Below are 22,178 nucleotides of genomic sequence, written 5' to 3'. Positions count from 1 at the left end.
AACTCTGAAGGGAGTCATTTAAAAGGACTGCACTTCTTTTCAATGTCCTCCCTTCATTGGAAATAATGGAGGGTGGTGGCAGCTCCTTCTGGGATCTACAATGGGCCCCTTTGGCCAATCTTTTTGAAACTTGTTTTTTTTTTCATTTTTGTTTTTTTAAGAAGAGGCACCAGATGCTATGCTGAAGATTTGGTGCCTCTACCTCAAAAAACAGCCCCCCCTCAGAGCTTCAGACAGCCATGGGTCAATTCTCCATTATACCCTATGGGAACCAGGCATTAATGGCATGCCCAGCAGACATTCCCCACCCCTGCTTTCTGATGACCCTGAAGCAGGGGGAGGGCCTCCAAACTGGGGGATCCCCTGCCCCCAACAGGAGATTGGCAACCCTAGTTGGTCTGAAAGGTGCCTGCCCGTGGACTCTAACGTTGTCCTATTGCTTCAGCCCAACTCGGCCACCTGCCTGAATGCCCCTTCTACAGGTATTCAGGACAAGGGAACCTGCCTTATTCTGAATCAGACCATCCAAGTGGCCAGGATCTCAAGGTCTTTCCCATCACCTTTTGCCTGGTCCTTTTAACTGGACCTTTCCTTTCCTTTAACTGGAGACTCTGGGGATCGAACCTGGGACCTTCCCCATCTGCCAAGCGGAGGCTTCTCTCCCCTGAGTCATAGCCCTCATCACCTTTTGCCTGGTCCTTTTAACTGAAAACGCTGGGGGGGCGGGGGTCGAACCTGGGACCTTCGCCACTGAGCCACAGCCCCATCACCTTTTGCCTGGCCCTTTTAACTGGACCTTTCCTTTCCTTTAACTGGAGACGCTGGGGATCGAACCTGGGACCTTCGCCACTGAGCCACAGCCCCATCACCTTTTGCCCGGCCCTTTTAACTGGACCTTTCCTTTCCTTTCCTTTAACTGGAGACGCCGGGGATCGAACCTGGGACCTTCCCCACTGAGCCACAGCCCCATCACCTTTTGCCCGGCCCTTTTTAACTGGACCTTTCCTTTCCTTTCCTTTAACGGGAGACGCCGGGGATCGAACCTGGGACCTTCCCCATCTGCCAAGCGGAGGCTTCTCGCCCCTGTGCCATAGCCCTCATCACCTTCTGCCTGGTCCTTTTAACTGCAGACGCCGAGGCTCGAACCGGGGACCTTCTGCCTGCCGAGCGGAGGCTCTCCCGCTGAGCCACGGCCGCTCCCGAAGGCGAGTGTCGCCGGATTGGATGAAGCCCCGACGGAACATGTAGCGCGAGCCCCCCTCCCCGCTCGCCACGAGGGAGTCCCACCCGGAGGAGCAGAGGCGCCCGGGCTGTGCCAGGCCGTGCACCTTTGGCAGCGCGACAAAGAAGGGCCCAGCCGGCCGCCCGCTCCGCTCCCGGCCTGCAGGGGGAGTCGCGCTCCGTGCGGCGGAGCGAGGACTTCGCCCCCCCCCCCCCCCCTTGAGCCCAGCTGGAGCTTGTGTGTGCGGGGCAGCGACTCCTGGGCCGGCTGCGGAGCTGGGGAGAAGCAGCAGCAGCAGCCGGTTGCAACCCAAGGAAGGGCGATGTGGACTTCTCTGCGGGCTGTCAGCGAGCCCGCCTTCCCCAGAGGCCCCCGGCGCCGCTTCTGGGTCTTGGCCGCGGGCGCCGCCGCCGGGACCTTCCTACTGGGCTTCTTCGTCGGTACAGTCAGTGGCAGGCGGAGGGAGCGAGGGCGCTGGGGTTGGGAAGGGCGCGGGAGGTTCGACGGAGAGGTTTCCTCCCCTGGAAACTGGGAGGGAGGGAAGAAGTTTGGGGAGCCCGGAGAACCAGAGAGTGGAAGAGTGCTCGCTTTCCCCTTGCAGCTAGAGTTGCCAACGGGTCATTTTGTAGAAGAGGTGTCGGAACTTATTAGCACAGGCTATTTGCATGGCTTATTTGCATCGCTGGAAGGTGGACTAAATTCTGTCAGCTGGCATCTACCTTAACAATGCTTCTTGAATTACAATTCAGGAGCCAGTTTGGTGTAGTGGTTAAGCCTGTGGACTCTTAGCTGGGAGAACGGGGTTTGATTCCCCACTCCTCCACTTGCAGCTGCTGGAATGGCCTTGGGTCAGCCATAGCTCTGGCAGAGGTTGTCCTTGAAAGGGCAGCTGCTGTGAGAACCCTCTCCAGCGCCACCCACCTCACAGGGTGTCTGTGGGGGGGGGGGGGAAGATACAGGAGATTGTAAGCCGTTCTGAGTCTCTGATTCAGGGAGAAGGGCGGGGTATAAATCTGCAATTCTTCTAATTGTCGTAAGAAAACCTTACTCCCATCCAGAGTTCCCTCTAAGCCATGGAGTCTTAGAGCAAAAATTTGTCTAAAGCTGTGTGAGCAAAAATTCTTCTTCGTGAGCTACTGGCCTGAAAGCTGTGAGCTGTGGCATAAAGTAGTATGCTCTGGGGCCATCTTTCCTGAGCAAAGACAAAAATGCGTGAGCCGGAGGCTAAAAAAACCCCATGAGCTAACTCACGCTAACTCGGCTTAGAGGGAACACTGTTGCCAACCACCAGAGGAGGCCTGGAGTTCTCCTGGAGTTACGACTGTTTTCCAGAGCACAGCGGTCGCTTCCCCTCCCCAAGAGGGAATGGCAGACTGTGCGGCGTCACATCCAGGGTCGCCAGTCTCCAGGTGGCACCTGGAGATCTCCCAAAATAATAACTGGTCTGATGTTGCCTCCTGGCTCTGGGGTTCAGAGGATTAGTGCCTCTGCGTGTGGAGGTTCTCCTCGGTCTCCATGCCTAGTAGCTATTGATGGACTTTTCCGCCATGTATCTATCTAATCCCCTTGTAAAGCTGTCTATGCCTGGTAGCAAATTCCCCATTTTAATCACTCTCTTCATCAAGTATTAGCCATGTCTTGGTCTGAGGCAATTTGGGAAGAGGCTTGTGGCTTTGTAGCAGAGCATCTGCTAGACCAGGGGAGTCAAAACTTGCTTGACGTAAGAGCCACGTAGAATAAACGTCAGACGTTGGAGAGCCGCAAGGCATGAACATCAGATGACCGAGAGCTGGAAAGAAGGCAGGAAGGCAAATAGATGGGGGAAGTGGAGGTGGAAAGAAAGCAACTTTAATATTAAATGCATTCCCCAAGCTGCTGGTTGGGTTGGCTTGGAGCAATGATTTCAAGAGACAAATGCCTTCTCCGAGCTGACTGATGGGCGCTGGAGAGCCATGCAATATGTGAGAAAGAGCCACATGTGGCTCCTGAGCCACAGTTTGGCCACTGCTGTGCTAGGCATACGGGTCCAGTCCCTGACATCTCCAGTTTAAAAAGGACCAGGGAGGAGGTGATGTGAAGGACCGCAGTGCCATGGACCCTGGAGAGCTCTGCCGCCTGAGTCGACAGTACTGACTGCAACATACCAATGGCCTGATTCTAGATAAGGCAGCTATGCATGGATGTGTCCAAATTCTGAACCATGCTGACTGTTTGTCTGTATCCCAGCTGCTAACAGACCAGAAGCTCTGAAGGTGGGGGTGGGGGGACCATTCCTTTCCAGATATTTTAATAAGTATGCTCTGGGGCCGTCTTTCCTGGCCTTAACAATTAACAATATAGTGTTCGATCTAACAGTGCTGTTGTCTAAAGCCGGAGGGTTTTCCGCTCAAGCATTCAGTATTGGGAGGATAATTTGTGTCGGGGTCGTTTTGTAGAAAAAGAGGTGCCAGAGCTCATTAGCACCACTCATTTGCATATGCCACACACCCCGAACATCACTGGGCGGTGGACTAAATTATATCAGCTCAGGAAAAAGGGAAGAGGCTTGTGGCTTCGTAGCAGAGCATCTGCTAGACCAGGGGAGTTAAAACTTGCTTAATGTAAGAGCCACATAGAATAAACGTCAGACGTTGGAGAGCCGCAAGGCATGAGCATCAGATGACTGAGAGCTGGAAAGAAGGCAGGAAGGCAAATAGATGGGGGAAGTGGAAGTGAAGGTGGAAAGACTCTGGGGTGACGCTGCTTTCACAGTGTTTTCACGGCAGACCTTTTTACGGGGTGGTTTGCCATTGCCTTCCCCGGTCATTACACTTTCCCCCCAGCAAGCTGGGTACTCATTTTACCCAGATGGAAGGCTGAGTCAACCTCGAGCTGGCTACCTGAACCAGCTTCCGCTGGAATCGAACTCAGGTCGTGGGCAGTATATCAGCTCAGCATCTACCTTAAAAGGCTTCTTGAATTATAATTGTCATCATAAAACCTTACTCCCACCATACTTAAAAATTCCTTTCTCCTATGAGGCCACAGTGGCGCGAGCAGGGCTTTTTTTGGTAGAAAAAGCCCAGCATGAACTAATTTGCATCTTAGGCCACACCCCATGATGTCACTGCTGCTTCACATAGGGCTTTTTGGTAGAAAAAGCCCAGCAGGAACTCATTTGCATCTTAGGCCACACCCCGTGATGTCACCACTGCTTCATATAGGGCTTTTTGGTAGAAAAAGCCCAGCAGGAACTCATTTGCATCTTAGGCCACACCCTGTGATGTCACCACTGCTTCACATAGGGCTTTTTGGTAGAAAAAGCCCAGCAGGAACTCATTTGCATCTTAGGCCACACCCCGTGATGTCACCATTGCTTCACATAGGGCTTTTTGGTAGAAAAAGCCCAGCAGGAACTCATTTGCATCTTAGGCCACACCCCGTGATGTCACCACTGCTTCACATAGGACTTTTTGGTAGAAAAAGCCCAGCAGGAATTCATTTGCATATTAGGCCACACACCCTGATGCCCAGCCAGCTGGAACTGCATTCCTGTGTGTTCTTGCTCAAAAAAGCCCTGGGTGTGAGGAAGATTTCCATCTGTCTGCTTTATATGTTTTGGTTATTTCCTCGTTGTTTGTGGGGGGGAATATTAGAAAGTTTGTCAAATCTTAGAGTTCAGCAAAATTCTCACAGGGGGTTTGAACAATGGAGCCCAGAAGCAAGTATACATATATATGGGGGGGGAGGAAGAGCTCAATAAAATTAAGAGGTTCCGGAGGTCTGCTCCTGTGAGCTCCTGCTCAAAATGAGGCCTGCAAACCACCCTTTTAAAACATAAACTTAAAAAAAGGGGATTAGGCTGATTCATGGAGGAGGGGTCTATCAGGGGCTACTAGCCATGGTGATTAAAGGAGACCTCCGTGTTCAGAGGCACAAAACCTCTGGATCCCAGAACCAGGAGGCAACAACAAGGGAAGAAGAAGACGATATTGGATTGCTATCCCACCCTATACTCTGAATCTCAGAGTCTCAGAGCAGTCACAATCTCCTTTATCCTCCCCACCCCCACAACAGACACCCTGTGAGGTGGGTGGGGCTGAGAGAGCTCTGACAGAAGCTGCCCTTTTAAGGACAACTCTTGTGAGAGCTATAGCTCACCCAAGGCCATTCCAGCAGGTGCAAGTGGAGGAGTGGGGAATCAAACTCCGTTCTCCCAGATAAGGGAGCTCTGGCTGACCCAAGGCCGTTTCAGCAGGTGCAAGTGGAGAAGTGGGGAATCAAACCCGGTTCTCCCAGATAAGAGTGCGCACACTTAACCACCACACCAAACTGGCATACAAGGCCTCCTAGCAAGCATTTCCCAGCAAGCATTTCCCAGCAGAGCAACCAGTTGGATCCAGTTTTCTTGGACTTTAGTTTGATGCTCTAACCACCGTTACATGCCAGAAGAAATCCATCATTTTTTTTTAAATGATCTACTTTTCCAGAGTACCCATCTACAGAAGAGGTTGTCTGGTATATCTCTGTAAGATTTACTGTTCTGACATTTCTCTCCTCGCAGCCAGGGCTTTTTTTGAGCAGGAATGCACAGGAACGCAGTTCTGGCTGGGTTGGCGTCAGGGAGTATGACCTAATATGCAAACGAATCCCTGCTGGGCTTTTTCTACCGAAAAGCCCTGCGTGAAACAGTGGTGATGTCAGGGGGATGTGGCCTGACATGCAAATGAGTTCCTGCCGGGCTTTTTCTGCCAAAAAAAGCCCTGCTCGCAACCAAGCTCTCACGCAGGCAAAAACTTTGCATCACAAAGATTCTCCATACACAAAAGCACAAAACAGACGTTACTGGGGTTTGAAATCTGATGCAGCAGATTATATTAAATCATGCATACTTTCCCCATCTGCCGTAACCAGCAATCCACCTACGTGAAATGCTGTGCGCCACGTTGGTCCCCATTGGACTGAAAATGCATAGAAGTAGGGATGAGGTCCAGAAACAGACGAATGTGTATTTCTCATCGAATGTTTCCTGGGGTGGAAATGTTTTGGCGTCTCTTGCAGGCTGGGTGAGTAAGCCCATGGATCCATTGCCAGCGACCGGTTCCAACGGGAAAATGAAGAAAACATTTCTGACAGAAATGAAAGCGGAGAACATCCAGCAATTTTTATAGTAAGCAAGGACCCTCCCTGTACTGCCCTGCCAGGGCTGTTTCTCTTTTAAGAACTGTAAGAAATGTTCAGGGGTGGAATTCTAGCAAGAACTCCTTTGCATATTAGGCCGCACCCCGTGATGTAGCCAATCCTCCAAGAGCTTACAAGGCTCTTATTCCAGGGCCTACTGTAAGCTCTTGGAGGATTGGCTACATCAGGGGGTGTGGCCTAATATGCAGAGGAGCTCTTGCTAGAGTTCCAACCCTGGAACTGCTCCTTAGGAATGGCGTGGCTATTCACCTATCAAAGGCATGGCACAAAGGACTCGTTCGGCCTCACATTGTTTATAGGTTGAAGTCATTAAGAGCTAAGGGGTAGATCCTACCAGTTTTTCCAGTTGCTTCTGCCCAGTTCCCCCCCTCACTGCACCCCCCCCCCCCACTTCATCCTGTGTGGCTTTTGGCTGCAGGACTTCCCTGACCCTCAGCATAGCTATGAGGAGAAAAAAGACCCCACTCCTTCTTTTATCAGTGGAAAAACCAAGGGTCATTTTGTAGAAAAATAGGTGGTGGAGCTCATCCAGGGATTGTTATACAGCTGCACCTATTATTCAATGGACAAGGTTAGTTATAGTGGACAAAGTTAGTTATATGCATAGTTATAGGATGGGAGAGACTTGTCTTAGCAGTAGTATGTGCGAAAAGGATCTAGGAGTCTTAGTGGATCATACGCTGAACATGAGTCAACAGTGTGATGCGGTGGCTAAAAAGGCAAATTCAATTTTGGACTGAATTAACAGAAGTATAATGTCCAGATCATGTGAGGTGATGGTATCGCTTTACTCTGCTGTGGTAAGACCTCACCTGGAGTATTGTGTTCAGTTTTGGAAACCACATTTTAAGAAGAATATAGACAAGCTGGAACGGGTCCAGAGGAGGATGACAAAGATGGTGAGGGGTCTGGAGATCAAGTGCTATGAGGAAAGGTTGAAGGGGCTGGGGATGTTTAGCCTGGAGAGGAGGCGGCTGAGAGGTGATATGATCACCATCTTCAAGTACTTGAAGGGCTGTCATATAGAGGATGGTATGGAATTGTTTTCTGTGGTCCCGGAAGATAGGACCAGAACCAATGGGTTGAAATTAAATCAGAAGAGTTTCTGGGTCAACATTAGGAAGAACTTCCTGACAGAGCGATTCCTCAGTGGAACAGGCTTCCTCTGGAGATGGTGATGAGCTCTCCTTTCGTGGAGGTTTTTAAACAGAGGCTAGATGGTCATCTGACAGCGATGAAGATCCTGTGAATTTGGGGTAGGTATTTGTGGGTTTCCTGCATTGTGCAGGGGGTTAGACTAGATGACCCTGGAGGTCCCTTCCAACTCTATGATTCTATGATTCTAAGGTAGGTAAGTGAGGAGGAGGAGGGGGAATCTTCAGAAAGGTTCAGGAGCTGTGCCCCTGTGAGCTTCTGGGAAAAACTGTAGGATTCAACACAATTTCAGTTTCATACCTTTATTGACATAAAGGATCCAACACAACATTTCTCAGTATGATCACAGCGGGGATTGTGAATGCTTCAGTGTGATACCATTCAGTCAGTTCAAGGTATAGATGGAACACTCTCTCGGGGGCAATGATGCTCTGTATTCTTGGTGCTTGGAGGGCAACTGTGGGAGGGTCTCTGAACCTCTGGCCCCACTGGTTGACTTCCTGATGGCACCTAGGTTTTGGCCACTGTGTAACACAGAGTGTTGGATTAGATGGGCTATTGGCCTGATCCAAAATGTTTTTTCTTATATTCTTTTGTCTGGTGCAGTGATGCTCTATATTCTTGGTGCTTGGAGGCAACAGTGGAAGGGTTTCTGGATTTCTCGCTCTACTGGTTGGCCTCCTGATGGCACCTGGGTTTTGGCCAGTGTGTGACACAGAGTGTTGGAGTAGATGGGCCATTGGCCTGATCCAACTTGGCTTCTCTTATGTTCTAATCCAATCCAGTGTTGCTGTTAAACAACTCACAACAATATTTTCGTAATTTTATTGTGCAATACCTGACACACACACACATCCAAACACCAAACAATAGCTTCCAGCGTGGGAGATCCTTTCCTTCCAGCGAAAAGCATCCAAATAACTTAATCCTGTTGGCACACACTTTTTTGTTCTAGAACATTTATTTGTGTTCAGGCTTTTATCCTCCGGGATCCCTTTTCTCAATAACATGTATAAATAGAGAAGGTCTGCCTGAAGTTACTCAAAGCAGCAAGGAGGGAAGATTAAAATACCAGGAGATGTAAAAGCAACAAATTAAACCAAAGGCCAAGAAATTTTTAGTATGCAGTAAAGGAGGAATGACTGTCATGTAACCCTATACATTAGTACAGCTGTCATGATGCAGTCTCTGTTCTGCTGTGTGATTGAGAGAGTTTAGCAGCTTTTTCACTCCAAGTCACTGCCCTGCTCTTTCCCTTGGAGGAATGCCACTGTTATGTTATGGTTGCCAACTCTGTCTTGGAAATTCCTGGAGATTTGGGGAGGGCAGAATTTGGGGAAGGAGTGCTGCAGAGATATGTCATAGCAGGGGTGGCCAAACTGTGGCACATGGAGAAAGCATTCGTCTCTTTAAATCACTTCTCCAAGCCAACCAGCAGCTTGGAGAATGCATTTAAAGTTGCTTTCTTTCCACCTCTTCCTCCCTTCCCCATCTATTTGTCTTCCTTCCTTCCTGTCTTTCAGCTCTCAAGCATCTGACATTCATATCTTGTGGTTCTCAAAAAGCTGACACTTATTCTATGTGGCTCTTACATTAAGCAAGTTTGGCCACCCTTGTCCTAGACTATGCCCTCCAAACATTGCTGTTTTTCTCCAGGGGGACTGATTTCTGCAGTCTGGATATCACTTGGAATTCCTGGAGAACTCCAGGTCCCACCTGGAGGTTGGCAGTCCCATACCAGTGGAAGTCGTAAGTCTAGCTGCCTCCACTGAATGGCCGCCAAAGACCATCCAAAAGTCTGCTTGTTGTGTAGGTGGATGGTAAAATAACCAAAATTAGACCTTTGCTCAACAAGCCACAAGAACAAGCACTATACAGATAACTCTAAGGGGAGGGTTTGTTTCATGTGGGGTAGGTATTAACTGAGAGGCAGGAAGAAGTAATAAAGGAAAGTCTTTATTAAACAATTCTTCTGCCTCCTGAATTCTCTCTCTCTCTTCCACACTGCTGAGTCACTTCCTGTAGCTGTTCCCTCAAGCTCCATCTTCTTGTGTCCCTCAGTTATTCCCCTGTCTCTGTTCTCAACTCACTCAGTTCCACATGCATTGATACGGGGGAACACTTCTTTTCAAAAGCAAACATAAGAGCATGACAACAATCAAATAAACATAGATCAACACAATCCGGCTATCCTGTCTAGATACAGTCGCTGACCTCCAGGGAGCATTTGGTGATTTCCTGCTATTACAGTTGATCTCCAGATGACCAAGATCAGTTAAGAACATAAGGGAAGCCATGTTGGACTGAGCCAGTGGCCCACCCAGTCCAACACTCTGTGTCACGCAGTGGCCAAAAAAACCCAGGTGCCATCAAGAGGTCCACCAGTATAGCCAGGGCACTAGAAGCCCACCCATTGCTTCCCCCGCCCCAAGCGCCAAGAATACAGAGCATCACTGCCCCAGACAGAGAGTTCCAGCTGTACCTTGTAGCTAATAGCCACTGATGGACCTCTGCTCCAGATGTTTATCCAATCCTCTCTTGGAGCAGTTCCTCTGGGAAAAATGGCTGCTTTGGAGGGTAGACTTGATGGCATTATACCTGAGCTCCCTCTCCTCCCCAAGCTCCAGCCCCAGAACCTCCAGGTATTTCCGAACCCAGAGCTGGCAACCCTGTGTCTAGACTTAAGGTCTATTGGGCTGCTTGTAGTTCTCTTGTGTTCTTTTCGTGTTGGCCTCAGAGGTTCTTGTTCTTTGACAGTTTCAGCCAAGGCTTTTTTTTTGTAGCAGGAACTCCTTTGCATATTAGGCCACACCCCCTGATGTAGCCTATCCTCCTGGAGCTTACAGTAGGCCCTGTACTACGAGCCCTGTAAGCACTTGGAGGATTGGCTACATCAGGGGGGTGTGGCCTAATAAGCAAAAGGTAGGGCTGCCAATCCCCAGGGGGATCCCCCAGTTTGGAGGCCCTCCCCTCGCTTCAGGGTCATCAGTAATGGGGGGGATGTCTGCTGGGCACTCCATTATTCCCTGTGGAGACTGATTTCTATAAGGTATAATGGAGAATTGATCCACGGGTATCTGGGGCCAAGGGGAGTGCTGTTTTTTGAGATAGAGGCACCAAATATGCAGCATAGCATCCAGTGTCTCTCCTGAAGACACCCTCCAAGTTTCAAAATATTTGACAAGGGGGTCCGATTCTATGAGCCCCAAAAGAAGGTGCCCCTATCCTGCATTATTTCCAATGGAGGGAAGGCATTTAAAAGGTGTGCGGGCCCTTTAAATGAGATGGCCAGAACTCCCTTTGGAGTTCAATTGTGGTTGTCACACCCTTGCTCCTGGTTCCACCCTTAATGTCTCTTGGCTCCACCCCCAAAGTCTCTTGGCTGCACCCCCAGAGTTCCCAGATACTTCTTGAATTGGACTTCGCAATCCTAAATCCAATTTTGTAGCAGGGAGTTCCTGCTACCAAAATAAATAAATAAATAAGGATTGGTTTCAGCAGGACTCTTTGCACCTTCTCAGAACCTCTTCCTTCCCCAAGCTGAGTCCAGACTACCCTTTCCCTTCTGCTCCTCCTGCAAAGGAAAACAGAAGGCTGTAGGGAAACTGTCTTAAAAGGGAAGCTTCTCCATCATTTCTGTTCTTCTCAGTGAGGGATGAGAGGGGTTTTCTTTGTTGTTGTTGTTTTGTGTGGAATGCAGTGCAAAAGTTACAGGTAGTTCTTTGTCAGGAACACAAACAAAAACACAAATTCAATTTCCTGCTTTGAAATAAACTTCTCTTTCTGTCTTCTAGCAATTTTACGCGGCGTCCTCACTTGGCAGGTACAGAAGAGAACCTACGCCTTGCCGAACAAATCCAAGCCCAGTGGAAGGAATTTGGCCTGGATTCAGTTCATCTGGCCCCCTATGAGGTTCTGCTGTCTTACCCAAATGAAACGAATCCTAACTATATCTCGATTGTTGATGAACAAGGGCGTGAGGTAAATGAGAGAAGGCATTTCTTTGCTGCCAGCATTTAAGTTTACTGAGAACCGATGAGACACAAATGAGATACAGAGCGGTGCAGTGGGTGAGAGAGATGGGCTGTGATTCCCCACTCCTCCTCCAGATGAAGCCTGCTGGGTGACCTTAGGCCAGTCATAGTTCTGTCAGAGCTCTCTCAGCCCCACCTACCTCACAAAGTGCCTGTTGTGGGGAGAGAAAGGGAAGGTGTTTGTAAACAGCGCCGGCACTGGGGAGCCAGCACAAGGCTGGCGCCCCAGGCCAGACACCCCTCGCCGCCCCTTGCTTCCTCGGTGAGGGCAAGCTCGGTGGCAGCCACAGCAGAGTTTCTGGCCTCAGCGAGCGAACGCACACAACAGAGTGACAGCGAGCAAGCTGCAGGTGTGTGTGCTGCAGCTGAGCTCGCTGTTTTCCTCGCTGAGGAAGCGAGGGTGGGCAGGAGCACCCAAACTGGCACCCTCACCCCAGAGCCGCACTCCAGGCAGCTGCCTCATGCTGCCTAATCCACGCGCGGCTCTGTTTGTAAGACACTCCTAGACACATGAGGCCTGTTGGGTGCCCTTGGGCCTACTACCATTTTCTCAGAACTCTCTCAGCCCCACCTGCCTCATAAGGTGACCGTTGCAGGGAGAGGAAAGGAAGGCAATTGTAAGCTGCTTTGAGACACATGAAGCCTGATGGGTGACCTTGGGCCAATCATGAATCTCTCAGTATTCTTTTAGCCTCACCTACCTCTCAAGGTGTCTGTCATGGGGAGAGGAAGGGAAAGGCAATCGTAAGCTGCTCTGAGGTGCCTTAAGGTAGAGGAAAGTGGAATATAAAAACCTACTTTTCTTTTTCATGGCAGGCCCTGAAAACTCTAAAGGGTTAATCTTCATGTTTCAGAAGGGGTGAAATTCTAGCAGGAGCTCCTTTGCATATTAGGCCACACCCCTCTGATGTAGCCAATCCTCCAAGAGCTTACAAAAAAGAACCTTGTAAACTTTTGGAGGATTGGCTTCATCAGAGGGGTGTGGCCTAATATGCAAAGGAGGTCCTGCTAGAATTCCACCCCAAAGCTACTTGAGGGTTTCTTATCCCATGTAATGTTAAAGTGCAGAGAGACTTGGGAGAACATGAGGACTAGAAGAAGAAGAAGATATTGGATTTATATCCCGCCCTCCACTCCAAAGAGTCTCAGAGCGGCTCACAATCTCCTTTACCTTCCTCCCCCACAAAGGACACCCTGTGAGGTGGGTGGGGCTGGAGAGGGCTCTCACAGCAGCTGCCCTTTCAAGGACAACCTCTGCCAGAGCTATGGTTGACCCAAGGCCATCTCAGCAGGTGCAAGTGGAGGAGTGGGGAATCAAACCCGGTTCTCCCAGATAAGAGTCCGCACACTTAACCACTACACCAAACTGGCTCTCCACACCAAACTGGCTCTAGAAGCTGGGACTCAACCTGGCAATTCTACTTCTTCCTCTCAAGGCCAGATTATACCCATCATTGGAGATCCATGACTGGATGTCCCAATGTACAACTGAGCTGCAGAAATTTGTACAGATGTTTGTGGCAGGTGGACAGTGGGTGGGTGGGGGACCAACTCTTCTGTTTGTGTAATTTCCTAATTGCTGTCCATGGCAAGGCAGGAAATGGGTCCAGATCTGATTATTTTAATATATTGTCTCCTTTCACTCCGCTTTGCTAACTAGATTTTCAACACTTCATTATTTGAGCCTCCTCCTCCGGGGTATGAAGATGTCGGAGACGTTGTTCCACCCTATAGTGCCTACTCAGCCCAGGGGATGCCTGAGGTAAGGAGTATGGAAACTCCCCCACCCCAGTTTGTCAAAAATAGCACACTCTCTGGAATTTGAGGACAGACCAAAACTTATGACAAATGGCCTTTGGTGGGCAGTGGCTGCTCCAATCCACTGAGTTTGTGTTGCGCCTTTCCTACGGTGCCATCTACACATTACCGGATATTATACTGTCGTTGTGCCAGAGCAATCATTCACACCTGGATTATCTTGTCCTCACAGGAAAATCCAGTTGTGAATGATAAGAACATAAGGGAAGCCATGTTGGATCAGGCCAATGGCCCATCCAGTTGAACACTCTGTGTCACAAAGTGGTCAAAAACCCCAGGTGCCATCAGGAGGTCCATCAGTGGAGCCAGGACACTAGAAGTCCTCACACTGTTGCCCCTCCCAAGCAATTACAAATACAGAGCATCACTTGACAAATACAAGACAAATACAAAGCAACACTGCCCCAGAGAGTTCCAACAATACACTGTGGCTAATAGCCACTGATGGACCTTTGCTCCATATGTTTATCCAGTCCCCTCTTGAAGGTGGCTATGCATGTAGCCGCCACCACCTCCTGTGGCAGTGAATTCCACATGTTAATCACCCTTGGGGTGAAGAAGTACTTCTTTTTATCCATTCTAACCTGACTGCTGAGCAATTTCATTGAGTGCCCACGAGTTCTTGTATTGTGAGAAAGGGAGAAAAGTATTTCTTTCTCTACCTTCTCTATCCCACGCATAATCTTGTAAACCTCTATCATGTCATCCCTCAGTCGACGTTTCTCCAAGCTAAAGAGCCCTGAGCGTTTTAACCTTTCTTCATAGGGAAAGTGTTCCATTGATAACACAATATCAATACCTGCTCCCCTCGTCAGATGAAGTGTGCTTAGAGAGCACACAAAAGCTTCATTCTAAATAAAACTTGGTTGGTCTTAAAGGTGCACTTGACTCCTGCTTTGTTCAACTGCTTCAGACCAACACGGCTGCCCATTTGGATCTAACAATATCCTTTGATGTGTGGTTATGACATAAATAAGAGCTAAAATACTGGCGGAAGATGGTGAAGACTTGCAATGACTCCTGATGCAGAAAGTGCCAAAGCAAAATGACGGTTGAATATCAAGAAGACAAAAGCAGTGGCTACTGGGGAATCATACAGCTTTGTGGGTGATGGTGAAGAAACTGAAATTGGGCTCCATTGTCAACCAAAAGAGACACTGCAGCAAAGAAATCAGAGAGACTGAGTCTCGGAAGGGCAGCCTTGAAGGAACTAGAAGAGATTTTTAAGTGTAAGGATGCGCGTCATGCAATAGTATTCCTTGTTACCAGGGGTGGAATTCTAGGAGGAACTCTTTCGCATATTAGGCCACAGACCCCTAATGTAGCCAATCCTCCAAGAGCTTACAAAAACAAGCCTTGTAAGCTCTTGGAGGATTGGCTACACCAGTGGTGTATGGCCTAATATGCAAAGGAGCTCCTGCTGGAATTCCACTCCTGCTTGTTGCTACGTATGGGTGTGAAAGTTGGACAGTGAAAAAAGCTGACAGGAAGAGAGCTGATTTATTTGGAATGAGTTGGAGGAGGGTTTAATGGATACTATGGACAACTAAAAAGACAAATGCGTGGGTTCTAAATCAAATCATAAGAACATAACAAGAACTCTGCTGGATCAGACCAAAGGTCCATCTAGTCCAGCATCCTGTCTCATGCAGTGGCCAACCAGTTCCTCCAGAGGACCAACAACAGGGCATAGTGATTGAGGTCTTCCCCGATGTTGTCTTCTGGCTGTGGGATTCAAGAGATTAGCGCCTCTGAATATGTAGGTTCCCCTCAGTCACCATTGGTAGATTTAGCTTCCATAATCAAGCCTGAAATCTACCTAGAAGCTAAAATGAGTAAACTGAGGTTATCAAGTTATTATACTTTGGTTGCATTAAAGAGTCACTGGAAAAGACAATAATGTGAGGAAAAGCTGAAGGCGACAGGAAAAGAGAAAGACCAAGCATAAGATTGAATGAAGGAAGAAGAAGAAGACAACGACATTGGATGTATATTCCACCCTCCACTCAGAGTCTCAGAGCATCCCACAATCTCCTTAATTTTCCTCCCCCACAACAGACACCCTGTGAGGTATGTGGGGCTGAGAGAACTCTCCCAGAAGCTGCCCTTTCAAGGACAACCTCCATGAGAGCTATGGCTGACCCAAGGCCATTCCAGCAGCTGCAAGTGGAGGAGTGGGGAATCAAACCCAGTTCTCCCAGATAAGAGTCCGCTCACTTAACCGCTACACCAAACTGGCTCTCATGTCCCTCAGTATGCTAGACCTGAGCAAAGCGGATATGGGTAGGACATTTTGGAGGTTACTAATTTATAGGATTGTCATTAAGTCAGAGGCGACTTGATGACACTTAACAGGCATACACCGAGGAGCTAAAAGAAACAACGCTTACGTTTTGGAGTTGTGACAGGGAATAAAATAGAGAACTTTTGGAAAGATAGGGTACGCTGCTGCTTTTGTGGGACCACTGCGGATTCAGAGATGAGCATGACCTGACAGGATATTTGCTTGCTTTCAATCTGTTGTCCCTGTATATTCGTATATAAGCCCAATCACCATCACTGAGCTACAGCAAGAGATTATTCTTAGTCAGAATATTCTGCCTAAAGTAGAAGAGAGCCAGTCTGGTGTAGTGGTTAAGTGCATGGACTCTTACTTGGGAGAACCAGGTTTGATTCCCCACTCGCAGCTGCTGGAATGGCCTTGGGTCAGCCATAACTCTTCGAGTTTAAAAGTTTTATTAGTTTCAAAAAGTTGGGAATGGGGAATAAGAAGGAAAAAGAAATAAAAATTACAAATCCGTCTTAATCTGCGTAGAGAGTACTTTCAAATAATACAAGTCTACGTCTGCAATACTTCCTTAAAATACATAGATTGTCACATGTTGTTGTCTCTAAACTGTGCAACATCAACATTTTAATATTTAGTGTTATAAATCTTTTTGTTAAAATAACTATTGAATTTGACATTTCCAGTAAAAGCAATCTTATAATACAGAATGCCGGAAAAGGGAGACATAAGTTCACACAAGAGAATCTTAAGAGTCTTGAGCATCTAGCCAGGCATAGAATTTCAACCAGTATTTTCTTGCTTCTTTCTTAGATTTCCCAGCCAACAGCTGGGATAAAAAGTCCAGCTCTGCTGTTTCCAGAATTTTTCCCACCAAGTCCATTCTCGTGGGGGTTTCCTGCGATTTTCATATCTGTGCCAAGAGAATCCTGGCTGGATCAGCCATAACTCTAGCAGAGTTGTTCTTGAAAGGGCAGCTTCTGGGAGAGCTCTCTCAGCCCCACCTGCCTCACAGAGTGTCTGTTGTGGAGGGAGGAAGGTAAAGGAGATTGTGAGCCGCTCTGAGACTCTGAGATTTGGAGTGGAGGGTGGGATATAAATCCAATATCATCTTCTTCTATTCATGGCCTAGGGAAGAGGACTAGATACCAGATTGAAAGAGTGTTGTAGAAACTCTATAATTATACACATTGATGAAGGAGGCATGAGCTTTTATGAACCAGAGTCCACTTTGTCAGCTACATGAAGGTGAATGAATGACTATCAAGCGACTATCAGCAGTTTCTTACAGGTTTATTTCCCCTCGTGATGTAAGACAATCATACAGGTCAGCGTTCCAAGTTATGCAACTGTTTGTTCCCTGAGTGATCAAAGGAATAGCATTCATCCTTTCATCTGTAGGCACAAAAGGTTAACCACAGCTGTTCCCCTGGGGTATCACTGAAAAAGTTCTTGGGTTTTTTATTTATTTATTGACATGATTTGTTATCTGCCTCTCTGACTGAGACTCAGGGCAATTACGCAGTGCAAGTCAATGCAGTCAGAAGCTGTGGATATCTAACAAACAGTGCAGCAGGATTAAGATGGCAGAAATCTGAAAAAAAGACGATAAGTATGAACATGAATAATGCAGAAATTACATAGCAGGAGCATACATACGGCAACAGGTAGTACACACTGATCCACAGTCCCTTTCCTATTATTACAATATCTTTCTGAATTGTTTTGGTTATCATAGAGCCCTAATATCTGCGTAAAATTGTTCTCCTGAAAAATTCAGTTTTGTTTAGTTTGTGGAATGACAGGAGAATTAGTTGTAAGTATCCAGTTCTAATGCTTATGTCGGGGTCCTCAGTCTTTTTGGGGGGTTCCTTTGGAATTCTGACACAGCATGGTGAACAGGGCCACAAAATGGCTGCCACAAAAGGCAGAGCCTGTCTGTCACAAAAGGAGAAGAGGATAGTGTGTGTGTGTGGGTATATATATATATATATATATATACACACACACACACACACACAATATCCTCTTCTCCTTTTGTGTATGTGTATGTGTATATGTGTATATATATATATATATATATATATATATATATATATATATATATATATATATATATATATATATATATACATACACATACACACACACACACACACACATATATTGGCCACTGTGTGACACAGAGTGTTGGACTGGATGAGCCATTGGCCTGAACCAACATGGCTTTTCTTATGTTATGTTCTTATCGGATTTATACCCCACCCTTCCCTTGGAGTCTCATAGCGGCTTACAGTCTCCTTCCCTTCCTCTCCCCACACCTACACCCAGTGAAGTGGGGCTGAGAGAGCCCTTGAGAGAACTGTTCTTGTGAGAACTGGGACTGACCCAAGGTCACCCAACTGGTTACATGTGGAGGAGTGGGGAATCAAACCTGGTTCTCCCAGATTAGAGTCCATGATCCTAACTCACGACACCAAAATGGCTGCCACAGCTTACTTTCAGTCACACAATGAGGATCCTTGGGAAGGGGTGGCAGCTGCTGCCAAAGCAACATTTTAAAAATCACACACAAAAAACAAAATCTGCACAGCCAGTCAAATCTCCAGTGGCCAGTCAGAAGCCTTGTGGGTCAAAAATCCCTCCTGGCCCCACCCAATTTCTAAAAACACCTGGCAGGGTCCAGGAATGGTGTTGAAGGTCACCACGGTACTCACGAGTCCATGTTGGGGATCACTGTTGTATGTTTTCCCTAAGGGTCCTCTGACCCCCAAAAACAAAGCTTTAAGGCGCTCTGTGGGCTACAGAGGGAGAGGCAAGTTCATTTCCATGAACTTTATGGTTGGCTGCAGGGCTTTTTATGTAGCAGGAACTCCTTTGCATATTAAGCCACACACCCCTGAGGTAGCCAGTCCTCCTGGAGTTTACAGTAGGCCCTGAACTAAGAGCCCTGTAAGCTCTTGGAGGATTGGCTACATCAGGGGTGTGTGGCCTATTATGCAAAGGTGTTCCTGCTAAAAAAAAAGAGCCCTGATTAGCTGAATATGTGGCACTGTCTTGGAACAGATTCCAAGACTTGAGATTTCTCATTTCCTGAACCCATCATGTGACGCAGTCAGTGAATAGTTTCTGGACTAGGACGAGAGAAACCAAATCCCTACTCAGCTGTCAAGCTTGTTTGCTTGACCCTAGCCAGAATACTTTATCTGCACTTAAATTTCCTCACCCTGTTGTTGTGAGGATACAGATGGGGTGGGGGGATGTAAGGCACCCTGAGCTACTAGGAAGGAGGGTGGTATAAAAGGTGAGAGATGTCGGGTGCTTTCCTCAGACCTGTAAGTCAGTTGCAGGTTATATCAACCTAGGATCGTGTTAGCAATGGGTCGGATTTGTATTGTAAAATGAGAGGCGGATACAAAACCCAGAGATGCTTCCTGAAACCTGAGAATAACATCGGCGGTGGACACAGAAAGTGGTTTTAATGTAATTAACATGGCTTTCCTTAAAGAACTGTGGGAATTGTACTTAGGTGAGGTATCAGTTCTCCAGGTGAGCAGCCATGTGGGTCTGAAGCTGCGGAACAAATTTTGAGTCCAGTGGCACCGTGAAGACCAACAGAGTTTTATTAAAAGTGTGACCCCCCCCTCCCCCAACTTGGTGACTAACAAATGGATAGAGTTTTCGTTGGCTGGCAAAAGTCCCTCAATTACTGAGCAGGTTGCTGAGTTTTTGGCTCTAACAGAGAATGAGAAAGAAATTAAAAATGGAGTCGAGTAGGGGAATACCTCACTCCACTTTTCTTAGTTAAGTTTTGTTTGTAACCTTGTATCCCCATGCTTCCTGTGCTGGCAAACGACTGTGGTTTGTCTGCCCTATTTTGAAATTACTTTGGATTTTATATTTCTTTTCTGTTACGCCAATAAAGGTTATGTCTGTCATTAAAAGTGTGGGCTTTCGTGTGTGGAAGTATGCATCCACAAAAAAGCTCCCACCCTGAATAGTTTAGTTAACACATGTGCTGTTAAATGAATTGATCCCATTGGATCAAGGGGGAAGTATTCATCTTCCTCTGTGTCTCCTTCACCATGTCAGCTGCAGAACACCCACATTCAGAGACAACTCTTTGAACCTCGTTGCCGGGAGACAACCTCAGGGGAAGGCCTTGGCCTCTCTGCCCTTTCGTTGGCTCTCCAGTGTAACTGGTTGGCCACTGTGTGAGACGGGAAGCTGGACTAGATTGGCCACTGGTCTGATCCAGCAGGGCTTTTCTTATAGGCTGACTCCCTGATGTTCCTGTGCATTAGGGTTGCCAACCTCCAGGTGGTGACTAGGCTTCCCAACCCTCCTGCCCTGGTGGGGGACCCCAGGATTTCCACCCTCTTCCCCCGCTCCCCCAAAAAATGGAAGTGGGGGAGGGGGAAAACGGCGCCGGGGAGCATGGCGAGCTGCCCCCATCCCCCTCCCCGCCCACCACAGCTGCTCCTCCGAGACGGGCCCAGGCTGAGCCCATCTTGGAGGAGCAGCCAAGAGGCGGCAACAGTGCAGGCAAAACCAGGGGAGGGCGGAGGCAGGCCAGGAGCATGGCAAGCCGTGAATCCGGGCCCTTCTAGGACCTGGACTTGCGGCTTGCCACGCCCCCGGCCCGCCTCCACACCCCCCTCCGATTCCACCTCAGAGGCAGAGCAGAGCGGGCGAGGCCGCCGCGCCGCTGCCGCCTCTTCTCTGCTCGCCATGGCTGCTCCTCCGAGATGGGCTCGGGCTGAGCCCATCTCGGAGGAGCAGCCACGGCGAGCAGAGAAGAGGCAGCAGCTGCGCAGCGGCGTCACCCGCTCTGAGACGGGGCGGCTCGCCACGCTCCCCGGAGCCGTTTCCCCCCCTCCCCCCTAGCTCCACCCCAGTGTCTCCTGGCTCCAGCCCCAAAGTCTCCTGGCTCCACCCCCAAAGTCCCCAGATATTTCTGGGGTTGGACTTGGCAACCCTAGTGGTGACTCAACATCTCCTGGGAATACAACTGGTCTCCAGGCAGCACGGATCAGTTCACCTGGAGAAAATGGTCGCTTGGGAAGGTGGACTCGATGGCATTATCCCCTGCTGAAGTCCCTTCCATCTCCAAACCCCACCCTGCCCCCAAAATCAACAGGTATTTCCCAACCTGGAGCTGGCAGTCCTGTCCCATTTCCCTAGGCCAGTCCTGTCATAGAACCATAGGATCTTTTTTGTTTCTCTCTCTCTCTCCCTTCCCCCCAACTCCCCCTGGCTTCCTTTGAAACCTGTGCCTTTCTGCCCTCCAGGGAGATCTCGTATATGTGAACTACGGCCGCACAGAGGACTTCTTCAAATTAGAACGAGACATGGGGATTAATTGTTCAGGAAAAATTGTCATTGCCAGATATGGGAAAATCTTCCGAGGAAACAAGGTAATGGTACCAACAAGTTTCAGGATGATTTCATGAAGAAGAAGAAGAAGAAGAAGAAGAAGAAGATATTGGATTTATATCTTGCCCTCCACTCCGAAGAGTCTCAGAGCGGCTCACAATCTCCTTTACCTTCCTCCCCCACAACAGACACCCTGTGAGGTGGGTGGGGCTGAAGAGGGCTCTCACACCAGCTGCCCTTTCAAGGACAACCTCTGCCAGAGCTATGGCTGACCCAAGGCCATGCTAGCAGGTGCAAGTGGAGGAGTGGGGAATCAAACCCGGTTCTCCCAGATAAGAGTCCGCACACTTAACCACTACACCAAACTGGCTCTTTGCGTAAATGAAAAGAACCTGTAGAAGTTTGAGTTCCGTTTAAGGACCTAACTCTAAAACATCCTGCAGTTTTGTCTACCTGATGCATCTTTAAACAATAAAAAACAGTTGTTGGGTTGTGTGTCTGTGTGTGAGGGGGCATTTGGATTGAGTGGGGAATTAAATCTGGTTCTCACAGATAAGAGTCCGCTCACTACACCAGACTGGTGAAATGAGGTAATTCCCTTCTTCCTCATCACAGCAGCTTTGATTCAAACCGAGGCTGCTTTTTTTAAGGGGCAAGACAGCATATCTTCGTTTCCAGTCATGGAGCATCAAGGTGCCTGGATAGAGTTGCCAGCCTCCAGGTGGGGCCCGGAGATCTCCTGCTTTTCCAACTGATCTCCAGACGGCAGAGATTAGCTCCCGTGGAGAAAATGGCTGCTTTGAAGGGTGGATTCTATGGCATTATACCCTGCTAAAGCCCCTCCCCAAACTCTGCTGTATCCTGGATCTACCCCCCAAAGCCTCCAAGTATTTTCCAACACAGACTTGGCAACCCTAGATGCAACCTCCAAATTTATCATGCAGTAGCACAGTGGTTAGTGTGTCAGAGTAACTTGGCTTCACATCCCCTATCTGATGCTGTAGCTTGCTCTGTGACCTCTGTGACCTTTCTTGCAGCATAACCCACCTCATAGAGTAGATGTGAGGATAAAAAGGAGGAGCACAGAACAATACACACCACCCTG

The 22,178-nt window shown here is 48.4% G+C and overlaps 1 protein-coding gene across 1 annotated transcript in view; it reads left to right on the top strand.

Moving 5' to 3' along the window:
• Positions 1 to 1,542: 1,542 nt before the first annotated feature.
• Positions 1,543 to 22,178, top strand: part of LOC132568805 (putative N-acetylated-alpha-linked acidic dipeptidase) — a 54,082-nt gene continuing 33,446 nt past the window's right edge. Inside the window, exons 1-5 of the mRNA XM_060234958.1 lie at positions 1,543 to 1,662; positions 6,263 to 6,371; positions 11,353 to 11,539; positions 13,253 to 13,354; positions 20,989 to 21,114. Coding sequence (XP_060090941.1) covers positions 1,545 to 1,662; positions 6,263 to 6,371; positions 11,353 to 11,539; positions 13,253 to 13,354; positions 20,989 to 21,114 — 642 coding nt within the window. The 5' untranslated portion in view covers positions 1,543 to 1,544. The remainder of the gene's footprint in view (positions 1,663 to 6,262; positions 6,372 to 11,352; positions 11,540 to 13,252; positions 13,355 to 20,988; positions 21,115 to 22,178) is intronic.

The sequence above is a fragment of the Heteronotia binoei genome, chromosome 3 (assembly GCF_032191835.1).
Source record: "Heteronotia binoei isolate CCM8104 ecotype False Entrance Well chromosome 3, APGP_CSIRO_Hbin_v1, whole genome shotgun sequence".
Lineage (NCBI taxonomy): Eukaryota > Metazoa > Chordata > Lepidosauria > Squamata > Gekkonidae > Heteronotia > Heteronotia binoei.
The sequence above is the reverse complement of the archived record's forward strand: the minus strand, read 5'-3'. Positions and strand labels throughout refer to the sequence as shown.